The 20,529-nt window shown below is 42.5% G+C and overlaps 1 protein-coding gene across 1 annotated transcript in view; it reads right to left on the reverse strand.

Moving 5' to 3' along the window:
- Positions 1–231: 231 nt before the first annotated feature.
- LOC145391905 (uncharacterized) overlaps positions 232–20,529 on the reverse strand; it is an 88,109-nt gene continuing 67,811 nt past the window's right edge. Inside the window, exon 5 of the mRNA XM_080266400.1 lies at positions 232–339. Within this exon, the coding sequence (XP_080122526.1) occupies positions 307–339 (33 nt within the window). The 3' untranslated portion in view covers positions 232–306. The remainder of the gene's footprint in view (positions 340–20,529) is intronic.

Consider the following 20,529-nt stretch of genomic DNA (forward strand, 5'->3'; position numbering starts at 1 on the left):
TGTGGTGACATCGATATGAGCAGGTGGTGGAGCTGGCCAGTTATGCAAATGTCCCTGACTCACCTCCCTAACCCCCCAAGGAGGATGGTGGAACGTGGAAGAAGGGTAATTTCGGCATGCAGTCTACCGAGTTCATGTTGAAATGAGCATGAGATTGCAACTACCAATACTACTACTGCTACTACTAGTCCTACTACTACTAACAACCAAAACACAAGGAGTTTCATTGCATGTAGGAGCTGGGATGCGGGTTGTTGGTTGTGGTTGTTGGTGTTCCTGGGTTGGCATCTGTGGGAGGCACTGGCACTAAGCCTGGTCCAGGTCGAGACAGGCCTGAAGCTGTTGGCGTGGAGTACAAACATTTACAATCATTTTATCTCTTGGTTCTTAGGGTGAGCACACATTTGCATTTATTTTAACTCTTTGGTCTTGGTGTGGAGAACAGACATATACAATTATTTTATCTCTTGGATCTTTGTGTGGAAAACAAGTATTTACTTATTATAACTGGTGTGGTGTGGAGAACAGACATTAAAATTAATTTTAAGTCTCTGGTCACTGTGTATAGTACAGACGTATACAATCATTTTTAAATCTGCTATTATCATGTTTCCCTTAGGTGGACAAGCTCTCTTAAGATAATTGTAATATAATGAAAATTTCTTGTTTCTCTTTCTGTACGAGAATAATAATCAACGAAGTTATTATTTCTTTCCTCAGTAATACAATTTGTGGTAGGTAGGGGTGTCCACCGTCCCCTCACTCTGTATACTGCTGCTTTGAGGTGGCTCTGCTGTGAATGACTAACCAAATGGTTTCCTGTAAGTCAGGAAACCACTTATTCCATTGGATGGTAACCATTAGAGCACATAACGTCTTGTGGATTAATGAACTAAGGCGCTCCAACCTGACTGAGCAAGTAACGGTTTAAATCAGAGGGATTGTTGGAGTTTATTGCTCATAAAATGCCATTAGTGGGACAGGTCACCCTCGCTTTACATGTTGGGACATAAGCTAAGCCCCGGACAACTACACTCCTGATGGGACAACAAAGGTTTGGGCGATGGATGGATGATATGTACACTGGATGTCTCGGGACTTTAAGCAATAATTTCAAGGGTAATTCTAAGGTTGATGTTGAGAAAAAAATGCTATATTATCATAGGTCCCATTCTCCACCATTACGGAGGTACATTTACTAACCACCTTATGGATGAATCATGAAGCTAACCATTTTTGTCTATAATATTATTATTAATAATTGTAACTACACAATGGCTGAGAACTGATCCTATGTTGACACAACATTAATAACTCAAATTCAGCATTAGAATCACCTCCTGAATATGCTCCACCAAGTATAGGGAAGTACAGTGACACCCTGATACACACACACACACACACACACACACACACACACACACACACACACACACACACACACACACACACACACACATACACACACATTTATATATACATATAAAAGAGTTGGTATTGTAGGATTTCTAAATAACAGAAGTCTTGCAGATAACACTGTTAAATCCATCAGTGTATCTGACAGTAGCATGGATTGTAATTACATAAAGCAAAAAATAAACCCAGAAAGTAATACAAGTATATGCACCGACTTCTTAAAGCTCAGATAGAGAAACAGAAATATTTTATGATGACATCTGGAAGATGAAAAGACCACATATACCATCAGTGCTCATGGGAGACTTCAATCAATGCAAAAGTTGGGATATTAAAAAAGAAAAAAAAAAAAAAAGGAAAAGGAAAAACATGTATGGAAAAATTCGGGGTGGGAGAAAGGTATGAAAGAGGATAAATGGTGGTAAATTTTCCTGAAATATATAACATGAGAATATTGAACACACTCTTTCCCGAAAGAACTGAGAGAAAATTGACCTGGAGAGGTCCAAATGGAGAAACGAATAATGAAATCGACTTTTATAGCAGATAAGAACATGACGATCATAAATGTCACAGTTATCAACAAAGTAAATATAGGAAGTGATCATAGAATGATGGGTTGCATAGCCAGATTCAAATTCATAAGTGAAAGATGATCAAAAATTAAGATATGCCCAGTAAAAGTAGACGAAAACAAAGCAGCCTTGCAGGTAAAAATAATCAACATATTTCAGGCTAAAAGTTAAGCTGTGACATTGATAAGTTGAATGACAGACTAACAAAAGTGCTAAGAGAATCAATGGAGAGGTAACAGGAAAAGTTAATAGTTCAAAGCCAACAAGAATTTAAAACATACACTCGTACTCATCTATTTATCTATATACCAAGGCTGCTTCCCCCAAGGAAAGGGAGGTAGCCGAGACAGGACGACACACTCCCAATTTACTCATCCATTCAAACACATTCATTCTCATCTTAGCCCCAAAGGGGAGAAAGGACAGATCCTCACTGCACCACACCGCACGAGGGTCAGCTGCACAGTGCAATCAGTGACATCCGCAGCAGGGCCCGACAGCAAAGCTGGTTTACCCCTGCCACATCATAATAGACCCATCCCCTTACTCTCACCTTACCTGATCAGTTGATCAGACCAAATGCGGGAGAATATCCCCTCAGGGCTGCATCGTCATTTATTCATTCAAAATTTCTCTCCATTTATTTCTGTCAAGCACAGCCACTCTTCCTTGCTCAACAGACATCCCTCTCACATCCAGCGCTCTCTTGCCACTGTCCATCAATCCTATTCGTGGTCTCCCTCTCAGCCTTACACCTCTCACATCAGATCTAGTTATCTTTTTCACCAATAGCTCATTATCCATTCTCCCCATATGCCCAGACCATCGCAACAGCCTCTGCTCAACTCGATCAGCCATCTCCCAAACAACTCCAGTTCTCTTTCGCACTTCATATCTCACTCAGTCCATATGTGTCACTCCACACCTACTCCTCAGACACCTCATCTCCATTACATTCAAAGTTTTCCTCTCTGATACACCCATATTCCATGCTTCAGCCCCATATAACGCAGTCGGTACCACAACACCCTCATACAGCCTTCTCTTTACATCCATTTTAAGCTAAAGACATCTAAACACTTTTTTCATTCCTGCCAGCACCTTTCCTACTTCATTCATTCTAAACTTCACTTCTGCATCTATTCTTCCATCCACAGCAACATGTGACCCCAAATACTTAAAACGCTACCTCCTCAAGCAACTCACCGTTCAAAACTATATTCATCCTCCTACCATCTACTGACCTCGTACACTTCATCACTTTACTCTTATTCTCATTTACTTTCAATTTCCTCCTTTCACACACCCTTCCAAACTCCTCTACCAACTGTCTCAGTCTCTCCTCTGAATCAGCTACCAGTGTAGTATCATCTGCAAACAGCAGCTGCTTCAGATTCCACTCTCTACCACCAACATTCACCAGACTCAGACCTCCACCTAACATTCTTGCATTCACCGCCCTTACAACACCATCCATATAAATATTAAACAACCACGGCGACATCACACATCCCTGCTGCAGCCCCACTCTCACGGGAAACCAAACACTCACAGTATTACCCACTCTTACACACGCTCTACTATTTACATAAAAACTTTTCACTCCTTTTAGTAACCTACCGTCAAGTCCATACAATCTTAAAACAGTCCACAAAGCCTTCCTATCAATTTAATCATACGCTTTCTCTAAATCCATGAATGCCCAAAACACATCTTTGCCTTTCGCTAAATACTTTTCACACACTTGTCTCCCAGCGAACACCTGATCCATGCATCCCCTCCCTCTCCTAAAGCCACACTGCTCATCACCAATAACTCCCTCTGTGCCCTCTCTAACTCTCATAATTAACACTCTACCATATACCTTACCTACAACACTCAACAGACTTATACCCCTAAAGCTAGTACATTCATACTTATCACCCTCACCTTTATACAACGGGACCACACAAGCACTTGCCCAGTCAAATGGCACCATACCTTTCACAAAGCACACATTCAACAATCTTACTAACCAGTCAGCAATAGTCGCTTCACCACCCTTCAGGCATTCCACAGCACACCCATCCATACCTGCAGCTTTCCCTTTTTCTATCTCCTTTACTGCCTTCTCCACTTCCTCCTTCGTGATCAAAGAATCATTCAACTCTCCCAACACATTTATTCCTTGCACTCTTCCATCCGCCACAATCTCAGCCTCCCTTTCCTCCTCTACATTTAACAATCTTTCAAAATACTCTGCCCATCTCTTCCTTACTGCATCCATCTCAATTAATATCCTTCCATCCTCTGCTTTTACTCGCTCTTCCCTCCCAGACTCTCCATTTCGCATCTTTTTCACCTCCTTCCAAAACATTTCTTATTCTGTGGAAAGTTCCCAGTCAACTGCCTACCCCATCTCTCATCTACTGCCACTTTAGCATCACGCACAGCCCTTCTCGCCCTATTCCTTTCTTTATATCTCTCAAACGACATCTCATCATTCCTCTGCAGACACACTTCATATGCACATTTCTTCTCAGCCACAGCCAGACTTACTTCCTCGCACCACCACTCACTTCCTTTTCTTACACCACCACCCACACGTCTCACACCACACACCTCTTCTGCATGCCCCACCACAGCACTCTTAAACAACTGCCGTTCCTCCTCCACACTGCCATTTTCCTGATCTTTCACTGCGTTCCACTCATCTTTCAATTTCTCCCGATACTCGATCATTTTCTCCCTTTTATCCAACTCACTCACTTTCAAAACCTCCATGCCATACCTAACCCTCCTAGCTCTCACCCATCTCTTACCTACTCTTAACGTTCCCTCCACCAGGTAGTGATCAGACATACCTCCACCCTCCCCTCTCAGAACTCTCACATCCAACAATCTTCCTATTACATTCCTGGACACAACCACATAGTCCATCAATGCTCTATCAACAACCCTTCCACCCTCCTGTCTCACCCATGTATACTTATAAATATCTTTCTTCTCAAACAACGTATTTCCAATCACCATCTCTCGCTCAAAGCACATCCCTATCATTCGTTCCCTATGTTCATTTCTTCCAGGCACACCATGCATACCAACTACACCTTCAACTGCTACATTTCCCACTCTAGCATTAAGATCTCCCATCATTACCACATTCACATTCGCCCCAAAACTCTTCAAACACTAAACAACATCATTCCAGAAAGACTCCCTCTCTTCTTCATCCCTTTCACTACCAGGCCCATATGCACTCACAAACACCCACAACTCACTTTCAAATTTTGCTTTCACCCACATCAGTCTCGATGACACCACCTTTCATTCCATCACACACTGCCGTACTACCGGACTCACTAACAAGGCCACACCTTCTCTTGCTCATCCTCTATCAACACCTGACAATCTCCCATTCACACTTCCAAACATAGAGTCACCCTTCCATTTCATCTTCGTTTCACTCAGAGCTAACACATCCAACTTTCTTCTCACAAACATTCTCCCAATCTCCTCCCTTTTAGCCTCAATCGTACTACATCCACGCACATTCATAGATCCAATCTTCAGGGTACGGGGATAACTCAGTCCCCCATCCCTTTCTCTAGCCTGTCTCTTTTTAGGAACTAAAAAAAAAAAAAAAAGATGAAATAGAAAGAGCAGAATTAAATAAGCTTATCAACATGAGACAGAAAGAAGGAAAAAGAAAGGGAAACATGGATGAGCTCATGGAAACCATCAAAAAAGGAAAAATCTGAAACAGGTCCCAAGTAAAATGGCAATAGGAAAGCAACAAATTATATAACTGAAACAGGTCCGAAATAAAATGGCAATAGGAAAGCAACAAATTTTATAACTGAAACAGGTCCGAAATAAAATGGCAATAGGAAAGCAACAAATTATATAACTGAAACAGGTCCCATGTAAAATGGCAATAGGAAAGCCACAAATTTTATAACTGAAAGACAAAAATGGTCAAGTCATTAAATGCAGAGATAGGATGGTGATGAGAGTTGAAGAATTTTACAAAGACCTGTATGCATAAAAAAACAATAGTACTAGTAGCTGACTTTTCAGTGGACATAAGTGAAATACCTGAGGTAACACCAGACGGAATCAACATTTCTCTTAAATGTATGGAAAGTGAGAAGGCTCCAGGAGAAGATAGAATGATAGCATTTTTAATATCGAATGCAGGAGTAGAAGTATAAAACAGGCTTGGCCACTTGTTTAATGGGTATATAAACAGAAGTAAATTCCCAAACCATGGTGTAATGAAATAGTTATTTTGCTTTACAAAAAAGCAAAAAGATCTTCGTACTATCGACCCATTTGCTCATCATCAGTTATTTACAAACTCTTCACTAAAGTCCTTAAGAACAGAATAACAATTTTGGATGAAAATCAACCCTATGAACAGGCAGGATTCTAAAGGAGGTATTAGACTACTGATCATCTGCCTACAATAAATCAGCTATTTGAGAAAAGTACAGAATGTAATAAACCAATGTGCTTAGATTTTGTTTTCTCCGACAAGGAGAGTATGCTTTCACCCCTGTTTGTTTGTTTGTTTGTTTGCAGGATTAATAAAAAACCAAGAAATTTTTACCAAATTTGGTGGGTAGATAGCCCACGTCCCAAGAAACAATCTATTAACTTTTGGAACCGATACGGATCGTATTACAGATTTTGCCCATGTTGGAGAGATGCGCTAGACTGAGTGTCTCTCTAGTTAATTATTACAAGGCTTTCGACTCAGTGGAACACACAGCAATTAAAAGTGCATTGTGAGAACTTGGAGTGAATGAGGAAAATGTAAAACTGTTCGAAAACATACAACAAGAGGGAACTTCTAGAGTTAAATTACACACAGACTTGGAAAAAATTAAAGTTTGAGAAGGGCGTGCATCAAGGAGATGCAGTTTCACCAAAATTATTTACAGCATGCTAAGAAAGTATTTGCAGAAAGCTAGACTGGGAGAACAAAAGACTAAACATAGACGGAGAAAAGCTAAACAATTTAAGATTTGAGGATGACATTGTCCTAATTTCAGAAACAGTAGAGGCATTAACAAAATAAAATAAATAACCTGAACAGAGAACGTCTCAAAGTAGGGTTAAAGATGAACCACAGTAAAACTAATGGTTAATCCAAATACATCGTTTAATCTAAATACAATGAAGAGCATCATCAAAATAAGGGAAGAAATTCATGAAGAAGTTGAGGAGTACAATTTCTTGAGGAAAATACTGAAACTAACGAAAGACCATGATAGTGAAATAAAGAGCAACATTAGTTTGATGGAAAGCTTTCAGTAAACATTGAGACATCATGAAAAGTAGCTTGCAGGTGTTTATGAAACGAAAAGTATATAACGAATGTATATTTCAGCTATGACGTACAGTTGTGAGACCTGAAAACTGACAAAATCGATGAAAAAATAACTAATCCAATCTCAATGTGAGAAGGGAAGGTCAATGTTGGAAATATCTTTAGGAGACGGGAAAAGATCAATGTGGGTGAGGGAGCAGACTAAAGTGAAAGATATTATAGAAGGTATAAAGGAACAGAAATGGAGGTGATCAGGTCATGGGACAAGAATAATGGATAGCCAATAGAGAAAGAGGCTGACTGACTGGACACCAAAGGATTGTAAGCGCAGCAGAAAAAAAAAACAGACAGGAGGTGGAGAGATGAGAGAGAGAAGTTTGCAGGCAAAACGTGGCAGAGACTTGCTTAGTCAAGGAATTCGTTGAATAATAATTGGGAGAAGCCTGTTTTCATCAGTGGACTTGCAATGGCTGATGATGATGATGATGATGAGCATATATATACATACATATATATATATATATATATATATATATATATATATATATATATATATAGATATATATATAGATATATATAGATAGATAGATAGAGAGAGAGATATAGATATATAAAAAAATATATATATATATATATATATATATATATATATATATATATATATATATATATATATTATCCCATTGGAGCTCAGTATCCCCAGTACTGGACGGAAAGGGGAATTTTCAAACCTTAATAAAGTAGGGAACCCACAGGGAGGGACCTATGAGCTTCGCGACTATGAGCCGATAGGCGGAAGGGGGTACACTTAATACTTTCCCAGTACAGTGCCTCGCCCAGCAGCTCTGGGATCCAATGGGATATATGCTCCATCGGTTATCTCTCATTCTTGTCTACATGACCTACTCACCTCCACTTCTGTTCTTATATAAATTCTAAAATGTCTTTGACTTTACAATGCTCTCTCACCAAAGTTGATTCTTTTCTCTAACTGGAAGATACTCCCAGCACTGGTCTTTCCATTAGTTGGTCTTCCATAGATTTTGTCAGTATCCAGGTCTCTCAACCATACACCATAGCATGGGTTATATATTCATAATATGCTTTACATTTAGGCCTAATTCATACCGGTATTGGCAAGTACTTTTCATGATGTCTCTTTGTATACCGAAAGCTTTCCATTCAATTGCATTGCACCATTTTATTGCGTTATCATGGTCTTTCATTAGATTTAGTGTTTGCCCCAAGTATCTGTACTCTTCAGCCTCTTCACGAATGTCTTTCTCTTATTCGAATGAACTCTCTTTGGAGTATTTGGATTAAACATTCATTTAGTTTTTCTCTAGTTCTTATTTAGCCCTACTCTGACACTTTCAATATTGAGGTAATTTAATAACATTTCATGCAATGTCTCTGCTGTTTCAGAGATTAGGACAATAACTTCTGCAAATCGTATATGGTCCAAGTTTCTCCATCTATGTTTACTCCTTTGTTCTACCAATCTAGCTTTCTGAAAATATTGTCAAGCATGCTGTAAATAATATCGGTGAAATTGTATAACCTGATTTACAAGATTTTTTCAATCATATTTTTTTTTTCCCGAGTCTTTATGTAACTTTACTGTAGCTGCAGTATGGCTTATGGACACTCCCAAGAAGTGGCGGCTATGGCACACTGGCCCTGCTGATTGGGAGGCTTTCAGAAAATACTTCTTTGATTTTCCCTGGAATAATTATTGTTTCCTTGACCATGAGCGATCTGAGTGTCCCTTGGGTATTTTCGAGGTTATTCTCTCGAACATGGAAGTATCCATTCCTTTCTCTTATCCTGTGACTAATAAAAAAAGGAACTTAGTTAATCACGCTTGTTCTAATGTTGTCTAAAACAAGAAGAGGGCCTACAAAAGGTACCGAAGCCAAGCCACCCCTGAATGTTTTTTTTTTCTCTCTCTCTCCTGGAATCGTGATGTCTCTTCTTCGCTCTACCAAGTATAATTTCATTCGTACTAAATGCTCTGTCCTCTCCAACTCACACTCTTCCTACTCCTTCTGGCACCTTGCCGAAAACCTCTCTAACAGCTTTACCTCATCATTCTTCCCTACTGTATTTCACTGTGGTGGCCCTGTAGCTGTTTTATCTACAGATAAAGCAGAACTCTTCACTAATACTTTCTCCTCCAGTTCGACTTTAGACGATTCTAGTGCTGTTCTTCCATCTCTTACCCCGCTCCCCCTCTGACTTCCTCATGGCTAACATTAAAATTTCTTCAACTGATGTATTTCTGCCAACACTAACAAGGCACACAAGGCTAATGGGTTCCCTCTTGTTCTCCTCAAGAACTGTGCTTCTGTGCTTACATCCTGCTCAGGTAAACTTTTTCGCTTTCGTTCGGCAACTTTTACCTTTCCTTGTTATGGAAGTTTGCTCTTATTCACCCTGTCCCAAAGAAGGTGACCATTCCCAGCCCTCTGACCATTGCCCATATTACTTTAACATCCTGTATTTCAAATCAGCAAGGGATACACCATTGGCGATCTTCTCACCTACCTTTCAGACTACTGGTCATCTGTACCCCCCCTACAATATGTCTACCCCCGATGTATATATGCCCCCCCCAATGCATACATGCCCCCACTAAACTTGCTGACCTAGCACGCTTTCCCAGAGCCCAAGCCTGGGCAAAGGCGTTACTGCGTCAGTTCTGAGCAGACACTCAAGAAGGGCAGACTATTTTTGTCAGAGCTCGTAATAAACTCCTTAACTAGCTGTTTGTACATGGAGTTTCTATCACCAAAGTATTGCAAGTTACATTTGGTAGCAGCGGTGTTTCGGGCCATCAGATTCTGACCGCCTTCTACACTATTTAGTGCCACCAAAAGATACACGACATCTCGCATCTCACAGCCTCACCCCTCCTCAGTGCCTCTCGTGGTGTAATAACCGGCTGTGCCTCCAGGTGTACAATTTCTCTCACCAGTGCTCACCTCTCAAACAACCCCACCCACACACCTTGTTCCTGACCGCAAGTGTCACCAGCGCCGACCTACACACCTGTTTCACCTGATCCCAGCACCTGTTCCGAACTCATCATTAATCCTGCCCCCACGGTGCCACTTATCACTGTCTGCCCACCGCCATTCTCTGAATTTGCAACTCAACAGCTCTACACCTGCATTGTACCAACATCTGCCCTCACCCCCACCACCGGCCCCGACGCCGCCACACCCTGCCCTCACATGTCATCTGCATTAAGTGAGCCTCCTAGGACGGCAACTCCCTGCCGGTGACTCATCGGAGCGTCTCTTCCCGTCTCGACTTAAGCCCAGCGAGAAGTTCCGCCTCTTCCAAGACTCATCCAACATATCGCTCCAGTCTCGTCCCCAGCCACTCTCATCTCCGACCAGCTGTCCCTCCAGCGCCGCCCCGTCCCGCCCTGCCCCAGCCCCGCTACGCCCAGCCACACCTGCACGTCATACATCTCGTCAATCCCGTCTCTACTGTGTAACTATAGTATACCTTACCATTCTATAGAGATTATCCTCGATTTTCTCTACAGATTGGATATTTTGTAAATATTCCATCTCACTTCCATTACCCCGTTTTCATCTTCACCTACATTATTTATTATCCATCTCATCCTTCGCCTTTTATTTAAACCCTCCATCCCCTCACCTTCATTCGTTTTCACACCTACTCATGTATTACATTCTCTCATCTTTATATTATACATTTCCACCTATATATCCATCTTCATCCTGCATCTCATCTTCCATTAACCGCTTAACACCAGCCCTCTCGACCCGGAAACATCACCTGATCATACACCGTCGACCGACTCTAACATGATCACTCACTCTGTGGAGTAGACTGTAGCACCAGTCGAGCAGGGCAGTACTCCCGAGGTGGATGGAAAGCTGATGACAGGGAGTGCAGGAGCTCCCGTTTCATCATCCCTCAGGACTAGTTCCTGACCTTCCCCTTTTCCTGAACTATTTCAGTGTCTCAGTTACACAGAGAGTAGGCCAGCATGCTCTCCAGTACAAATTTCTCTAACTATCTTCACCAAACTACATGCACAGTACACACTACACTTCCTATTCAAAATTCACCATAAAGGCGTCGATTCACCAAGCCTCGGAGTCCCCAGGGGGGGGACCATAAATGCCCCCGACATCTGCCCCTCTCCCGGTGACGACTCGAGGTGCCTGGAACCACTGTCTGACTCTCTTCTTCTTCATTTCTGCAAATTCGCGGCCTTTCATCTAACTTTCGCTCTGTTGAGCACCACCTCTCCTCCTCTAAACCTCACCTTCTTTTTCTAACGGAGACTCAGCTGTCTGAAGCAACTGACAGCAAACCCTTTTCTGTATCCTCCTACTTTCTCTATACTCATTTCAAAGCCAAAGGTGGCTGTTGTGTATACATACACAACGACTTATCTTGCTCTCGTGTTCCTGAACTTGATTCTTCTGAATTCTCCACACTCTGGCTTCGGCTTTCCTGTCATTCTCTGACTAAATATATCTGTGCTGTTTACTTATCCCTAATTCTACTGACTATCAAAAATTCTTCGACTATCTTACTTCTATGATGGAACACATTCTGTCCATTTCTCCTTTCTCTGAAATCTCCATTCTTGGAGATTTCAATGTTCACCACCACCTTTGGCTCTCCTCTCCTTTCACGGATCCACCTGGTGAACAAGCCTACATCTTTTCTATCCTTAATGACCTAGAGCAGCTTGTACAGCACCCTACCCGTATCCCTGACCGCCTTGGAGAGAGCTCCAACATACTTGACCTCTTCCTCACAACTAATCCTTCTGCTTACTCTGTTAATCTTTTTTCTCCGTTGGGCTCCTCCGATCACAACCTTATTACCTTAACCTGTCCTATCACTCCGGTACGGCCTGTGGACCCTCCAGGGAAGCGTCGTCTGTGGCATTTTGGAGCCGCGGACTGGGAGGCCCTCAGACAGTACTTCTTTGATTTTCCCTGGAATGATTATTGCTTCCATGGCCGTGAGCCATCTGAGTGTGCCTTGCGCATTACAGAGGTTATTCTCTCGGGCATGGAAGCATACATTCCTTTCTCATATCCTTTGACTAACGCAAGAAAGCCTTGGTTTAATCACGCTTGTTCTAATGCTGTCACGCAACAAGGAGAAGGCCTACAAAAGGTACCGGAGCCAACCCACCCCTGAATCACATCGTCTTTACGTTTCTGCCCGGAATCGTGCCAAGTCTGTTCTTCGCTCTACTAAAAATAATTTCATCCATACTAAATGCTCTCAACTCTCCAACTCGAATTCTTCCCGCTCATTCTGGCACCTTGCCAAAAATCTTTCTAACAACTTTACCTCATCATCCTTCCCTCCTCTTCTCTACTCTGATGGTTCTGTAGCTATTTCTTCTACAGATAAAGCAGATCTCTTCACACAGACTTTCTCCTCCAATTCCACCTTAGACGATTCCGGTGCTGTTCCTCCATCACTTCTCCCCTCTGACTTCCTCATGGCTGACATTAAAATTTCTTCAGTTGATGTATTTTCTGCCATCACTGGCCTCAGTACTAACAAGGCATATGGGCCTGATGGGTCCCTCCTGTTGTTCTCAAGAACTGTGCTTCTGTGCTTACACCCTGCCTAGGCAAACTCTTTCGCCTTTGTCTGTCAACTTGTACCTTTCCTTCTTGCTGGAAGTTTGCTCTCATTCAGCCAGTCCCAAAGAAGGGTGACCACTCCCAACCCTCCAACTATCGTCCAATTGCTTTAACGTCCTGTATTTCAAAAGTTTTCGAGTCAATTCTTAATAGAAAAATTTTAAGGCATCTTTCCTATCACAACCTTCTTTCCGATCGTCAGTATGGGTTCCGTCAGGGACGCTCCACTGGCGATCTTCTCGCCTACCTTTCAGACTCCTGGTCATCCTCCTTTCGGGACTTTGGCGAAAGCTTTGCCATTGCACTTGACATCTCAAAGGCTTTCGATCGAGTCTGGCATAAATCTTTAATTTCCAAACTGCCCTCCTACGGTTTCTATCCTTCTATCTGTGCCTTCATTGCTAGTTTCCTTTCTGGTCGTTCTATAGCCGCTGTTGTAGACGGCCATCGTTCTTCTCCTAGATCTATCAACAGTGGTGTTCCTCAGGGCTCTGTCCTATCACCAACTCTCTTCCTTTTATTCATCAATGATCTTCTAAGCTGTACATCTAACCCTATCCACTCATACACTGATGACTCCATCCTTCACCTTTCCATTCGGTTCCCGCAACGCCCATCTCAACAGTTACTTCAACAAACAAGGGATGAGGCTATGGCACACCTAATGTCTGACTTGGCTCGTATTTCTGACTGGGGTAAAAATAATATGGTTGTCTTTAATGCATCTAAGACTCAGTTCTTACACCTATCAACCCGACAAAATCTTCCACAGGTATACCCACTAATGTTTAATAATATTCAGCTTAATCCTGCATCATCCTTGAACATGCTTGGGGTTTCATTTACTCGGAACTTATCTTGGAAAAATCATATTACATCTCTTGTAAAATCTGCTTCCAAGAGATTGGGTGTGCTAAGCCGACTCCGCTCTTTCTTTACCCCTGCAGAATTATTGACTCTATACAGGGGTTTTATCCATCCCTGTGTGGAGTACAACTCTCATGTGTGGGGAGGCTCCCCACATACGGCTCTTCTCAATAGGGTGGAGTCAAAGGCTTTTCGTCTCATTAACTCTCCTCCTCTTACTGACTCCCTTCAACCTCTGTCTCTTCGCCGCTCTGTTGCATCTTTATCTCTTTTCTATAGCTACTTTAACCCCTACACCGCGGGCTTGTTTACCAATGACTTGCATGTGCCGCGGGGTTATTTGGGCTCCGACAGACTCTCAAAAAATATTTGCCAAAAATCAGTTATTAGTCCTAGAATAATAAAATTACATATGCTTATGGCACATGCCTTCAGCTTTCTCCTGGAATGATTGTTGAGCCTTCGTCAGTTACCGTAGGACTTGTGGAGACCTCTGAAGTAGGGTAACGAAGTCTCCACTTTACACTTCCCGACAACCCGTAATATGATTACCACAGCCAGATACAAACACTATAAACACTATTCTACAATTTTCAAGTAGTTTGGGATCCATACTAAAAAAAAAAAACCACTGTGAAAGCAATGGAAATTACGAGCGCGACTGATCGTCGCACTGGCACTAGTTCGCTCTTAGTAGTCTGTCATTTATTATTCATAAAACCCCTCACACTTTATATTTCTATTACTATATAACACTTATATATATCTACAGTCTTTATTCATAAGTTTCCTTCAGTAGTATTAGTTTATTGTCACTGTAGGGATTCAATTTCTTTCAGTAAAATACGTAGCATTCACTTTCTCGTCCTGTATACTGGCATTGAGAGTGAATGTCACTTTCATCTTCACTCTCATAACTCATAGCATTCAGACATGCTAGAGTGAAACTTTCACTTTCATTACTCCTAGGGTATATACTCGTATTCTTATAATACTACTCATTTACATTTCTATTTACGTACTGTATTTTATTTACGTTATTTACATTTCTATTTTATTTACACTGTGTTGTGCACTGTCACTTGAAATAACTTATAAAACTGTTTTCCAGTGTTCACGTATATTTACATTCATTACTTTCACTTGCTGTTTACACATTATTTACACATTATTTACAATTCCACTTGCACTGTTTTACTCAATAGAAAGATCGTAGTCACTCTTTTATCAATTGTCAGCCCTTTACCTCTTTCCACACGAGGTTTAGTAGGGGGTAAAGGTCACAGGGCCATTTGCATGGGGGTGAAAAAAGGCCTTGAAGTCAGCAAGAAGAAACATACGTACTCTCACTTCGGAAGTTGAGAGTACCCTGATAACGAAGGGCTAGCGTGGAGGCCTGCTAAGGGGTTATTCAGGGTTACCAATATTACTTCTTGAAACAGCTAAGTCTAGCACTGATATGATTGGCAGGAAATCTAGACAATACATTATAAATTTGGTAGTTCCAGGTGAATGTAAATATCACTTAGGCTTCTCCCTTCCCTCCTTACATGTATATTTATTTCGAAAATAGATTAGAGGCCTACTTAGGAGATATATTTTCAGAGCTACCAATGTTAGATCTTGAAACATCTTTGTTTAGCACTGATATGATTGGCAGGAAATCTAGACAATACATTATAAATTAGGTAGTTCCAGGTGAATGTAAATATCACTTAGGCTTCTCCCTTCCCTCCTTACATGTATATTTATTACGAAAATAGATTATAGGGCATATTTCAAGGGGAAAAAAACAGCGAAAATTAGCGAACGAGTGCACGTGAGGTGTTGTCAGGTGATAATTAGCCAATTCCAGGTGTTTGGCACTCTCACTTACCTTATTTCTTTCTTGTATATATTATTTGGTATAAGAATAGGACATAGGGCTTATTTCAATGGATGAAATCAGTGAAAAATTCCAGGGAAGATTTACTTAGCATAGCACGGCCGGGCAGGCGAGAGGATAGGGTAATGGAGGGGGGGTAGGGAGGGGAGTCAAGAACGGGGAGAAATGGCTAAATTGTCAACAATGGATGGGAGTACAGATGAGATTAGGAGTGCTGACTAGTGTTGGACATTGGCAGTACTGATAGATGATACAAGCCCCCACTTGGAAGCCCGGGTGAATTCAAAATAACACAGAATCACAAAAGCGACGCCCCGCGGTATGATCCCTTGCTCCCAAGCGTCACGAAAGTGACGCCCCGCGGTTAAGGGGTTAATGGTCACTGTCCAGCCACACCTGCACGTCATACATCTCGTCAATCCCGTCTCTACTGTGTAACTATAGTATACCTTACCATTCTATAGAGATTATCCTCGATTTTCTCTACAGATTGGATATTTTGTAAATATTCCATCTCACTTCCATTACCCCGTTTTCATCTTCACCTACATTATTTATTATCCATCTCATCCTTCGCCTTTTATTTAAACCCTCCATCCCCTCACCTTCATTCGTTTTCACACCTACTCATGTATTACATTCTCTCATCTTTATATTATACATTTCCACCTATATATCCATCTTCATCCTGCATCTCATCTTCCATTAACCGCTTAACACCAGCCCTCTCGACCCGGAAATATCACCTGATCATACACCATCGACCGACTCTAACATGATCACTCACTCTGTGGAGTAGACTGTAGCACCAGTCGAGCAGGGCAGTACTCCCGAGGTGGATGGAAAGCCGATGACAGGGAGTGCAGGAGCTCCCATTTCATCAGCCCTCAGGACTAGTTCCTGACCATCCCCCTTTGCTGAACTTTTTCAGTGTATCAGTTACACAGAGAGTAGGCCAGCATGCTCTCCAGTACAAATTTCTCTAACTATCTTCACCAAACTACATGCACAGTACACACTACACTTCCTATTCAAAATTCACCATAAAGGCGTTGATTCACCAAGCCTCGAAGTCCCCAGGGGGGGGACCATAAATGCCCCCGACATCTGCCCCTCTCCCGGTGACGACTCGAGGTGCCTGGAACCACTGTCTGACTCTCTTCTTCTTCATTTCTGCAAATTCGCGGCCTTTCATCTAACTTTCGCTCTGTTGAGCACCACCTCTCCTCCTCTAAACCTCACCTTCTTTTTCTAACGGAGACTCAGCTGTCTGAAGCAACTGACAGCAAACCCTTTTCTGTATCCTCCTACTTTCTCTATACTCATTTCAAAGCCAAAGGTGGCTGTTGTGTATACATACACAACGACTTATCTTGCTCTCGTGTTCCTGAACTTGATTCTTCTGAATTCTCCACACTCTGGCTTCGGCTTTCCTGTCATTCTCTGACTAAATATATCTGTGCTGTTTACTTATCCCCTAATTCTACTGACTATCAAAAATTCTTCGACTATCTTACTTCTATGATGGAACACATTCTGTCCATTTCTCCTTTCTCTGAAATCTCCATTCTTGGAGATTTCAATGTTCACCACCACCTTTGGCTCTCCTCTCCTTTCACGGATCCACCTGGTGAACAAGCCTACATCTTTTCTATCCTTAATGACCTAGAGCAGCTTGTACAGCACCCTACCCGTATCCCTGACCGCCTTGGAGAGAGCTCCAACATACTTGACCTCTTCCTCACAACTAATCCTTCTGCTTACTCTGTTAATCTTTTTTCTCCGTTGGGCTCCTCCGATCACAACCTTATTACCTTAACCTGTCCTATCACTCCGGTACGGCCTGTGGACCCTCCAGGGAAGCGTCGTCTGTGGCATTTTGGAGCCGCGGACTGGGAGGCCCTCAGACAGTACTTCTTTGATTTTCCCTGGAATGATTATTGCTTCCATGGCCGTGAGCCATCTGAGTGTGCCTTGCGCATTACAGAGGTTATTCTCTCGGGCATGGAAGCATACATTCCTTTCTCATATCCTTTGACTAACGCAAGAAAGCCTTGGTTTAATCACGCTTGTTCTAATGCTGTCCGCAACAAGGAGAAGGCCTACAAAAGGTACCGGAGCCAACCCACCCCTGAATCACATCGTCTTTACGTTTCTGCCCGGAATCGTGCCAAGTCTGTTCTTCGCTCTACTAAAAATAATTTCATCCATACTAAATGCTCTCAACTCTCCAACTCGAATTCTTCCCGCTCATTCTGGCACCTTGCCAAAAATCTTTCTAACAACTTTACCTCATCATCCTTCCCTCCTCTTCTCTACTCTGATGGTTCTGTAGCTATTTCTTCTACAGATAAAGCAGATCTCTTCACACAGACTTTCTCCTCCAATTCCACCTTAGACGATTCCGGTGCTGTTCCTCCATCACTTCTCCCCTCTGACTTCCTCATGGCTGACATTAAAATTTCTTCAGTTGATGTATTTTCTGCCATCACTGGCCTCAGTACTAACAAGGCATATGGGCCTGATGGGTCCCTCCTGTTGTTTTCAAGAACTGTGCTTCTGTGCTTACACCCTGCCTAGGCAAACTCTTTCGCCTTTGTCTGTCAACTTGTACCTTTCCTTCTTGCTGGAAGTTTGCTCTCATTCAGCCAGTCCCAAAGAAGGGTGACCACTCCCAACCCTCCAACTATCGTCCAATTGCTTTAACGTCCTGTATTTCAAAAGTTTTCGAGTCAATTCTTAATAGAAAAATTTTAAGGCATCTTTCCTATCACAACCTTCTTTCCGATCGTCAGTATGGGTTCCGTCAGGGACGCTCCACTGGCGATCTTCTCGCCTACCTTTCAGACTCCTGGTCATCCTCCTTTCGGGACTTTGGCGAAAGCTTTGCCATTGCACTTGACATCTCAAAGGCTTTCGATCGAGTCTGGCATAAATCTTTAATTTCCAAACTGCCCTCCTACGGTTTCTATCCTTCTATCTGTGCCTTCATCGCTAGTTTCCTTTCTGGTCGTTCTATAGCCGCTGTTGTAGACGGCCATCGTTCTTCTCCTAGATCTATCAACAGTGGTGTTCCTCAGGGCTCTGTCCTATCACCAACTCTCTTCCTTTTATTCATCAATGATCTTCTAAGCTGTACATCTAACCCTATCCACTCATACGCTGATGACTCCACCCTTCACCTTTCCATTCGGTTCCCGCAACGCCCATCTCAACAGTTACTTCAACAAACAAGGGATGAGGCTATGGCACACCTAATGTCTGACTTGGCTCGTATTTCTGACTGGGGTAAAAATAATATGGTTGTCTTTAATGCATCTAAGACTCAGTTCTTACACCTATCAACCCGACAAAATCTTCCACAGGTATACCCACTAATGTTTAATAATATTCAGCTTAATCCTGCATCATCCTTGAATATGCTTGGGGTTTCATTTACTCGGAACTTATCTTGGAAAAATCATATTACATCTCTTGTAAAATCTGCTTCCAAGAGATTGGGTGTGCTAAGCCGACTCTGCTCTTTCTTTACCCCTGCAGAATTGTTGACTCTATACAGGGGTTTTATCCATCCCTGTGTGGAGTACAACTCTCATGTGTGGGGAGGCTCCCCACATACGGCTCTTCTCAATAGGGTGGAGTCAAAGGCTTTTCGTCTCATTAACTCTCCTCCTCTTACTGACTCCCTTCAACCTCTGTCTCTTCGCCGCTCTGTTGCATCTTTATCTATTTTCTATAGCTACTTTAATGGTCACTGCTCCTCTGAACTGTCTGCTTGCATTCCTCCACCTCTACGACGGGCGCGTAGCACCCGTCTGGCAGCAAACTCTCATCCCTTTTCTGTCCAACTCTCTAATGCAAGAGTTAACCGTTACTCCCAGTCTTTCATTTATGTAACAGGTCAGCTCTGGAACTGTCTCCCTCTGTCTGTATTTCCTGCTGCCTATGATCTCCAGTCTTTCAAACGCAGTGTGTCCAGGCATCTCAAAATGATCGGATCTTGAATTTGGCTCTCTATTGTATTTTGTTTTTCTCTTGGAGGGAACTGTTACTGCGGGCTCATGGCCTTTGGTTCCTTCTTCCTCGCATAGAAAAAAAAAAAACTTAAGTGGCAAAGAGTACCACTGACCTGTACCTCAGACTCCCGTTTCACTTCCTGCAGAACCACTTACTACCCATCCTACACTCTTAAATCTAGATAATTCTTCCTCTACCCCTACCTCTACACTCTCTTCTTCTTCTTCTCCTTCCCCTATCGTTCACTCTCCTGCCTTACTTCATACCCCGTCTTGCTTGCCCTTAACTATCACTACCTTCTCTCAATCCCACTCCTCTCCTTCCACCACTTCCGCACTTCCAGCCATGGCCACCCCTCCACAATCTGTCTATCTCGACAATGCCAATCGTCCCAAATTTACCGGCCAGAACCCAACTTGATCTGTCTATGATTTCCTCAGAGAAGTCGAAACCGACATCCGCAATCAGCAGATTACCGATGCATCGCTCAAAGTAGCCTACCTCATGGGTCGCTTGCACCATGGCAAGTCGGACATCGGATCCGCGATCCGTGCAGGCCATTTCAATAGCATTAATACCTTTGCTGATTATCGTATGGAACTCATCACCCTTTGTTGCCAGCATTCAAATACCGTGTCTCTCATGGGATTCATTAATCTCCTAAACCAAATGGATGAGGACTTGAGGGTCCCAGCACAACATGCCGAGCTCCGCAAAGCCGCCGCCGCCATGAAAGCAACTAGTAGTGAGATGCTCCAATTGCTGGTAGGCACGAAATGGTTAGAACACAAAAAT

This window comes from Coenobita brevimanus, chromosome 20 (genome assembly GCF_032717465.1).
Source record: "Coenobita brevimanus isolate Jiangsu-jjx chromosome 20, ASM3271746v2, whole genome shotgun sequence".
Lineage (NCBI taxonomy): Eukaryota > Metazoa > Arthropoda > Malacostraca > Decapoda > Coenobitidae > Coenobita > Coenobita brevimanus.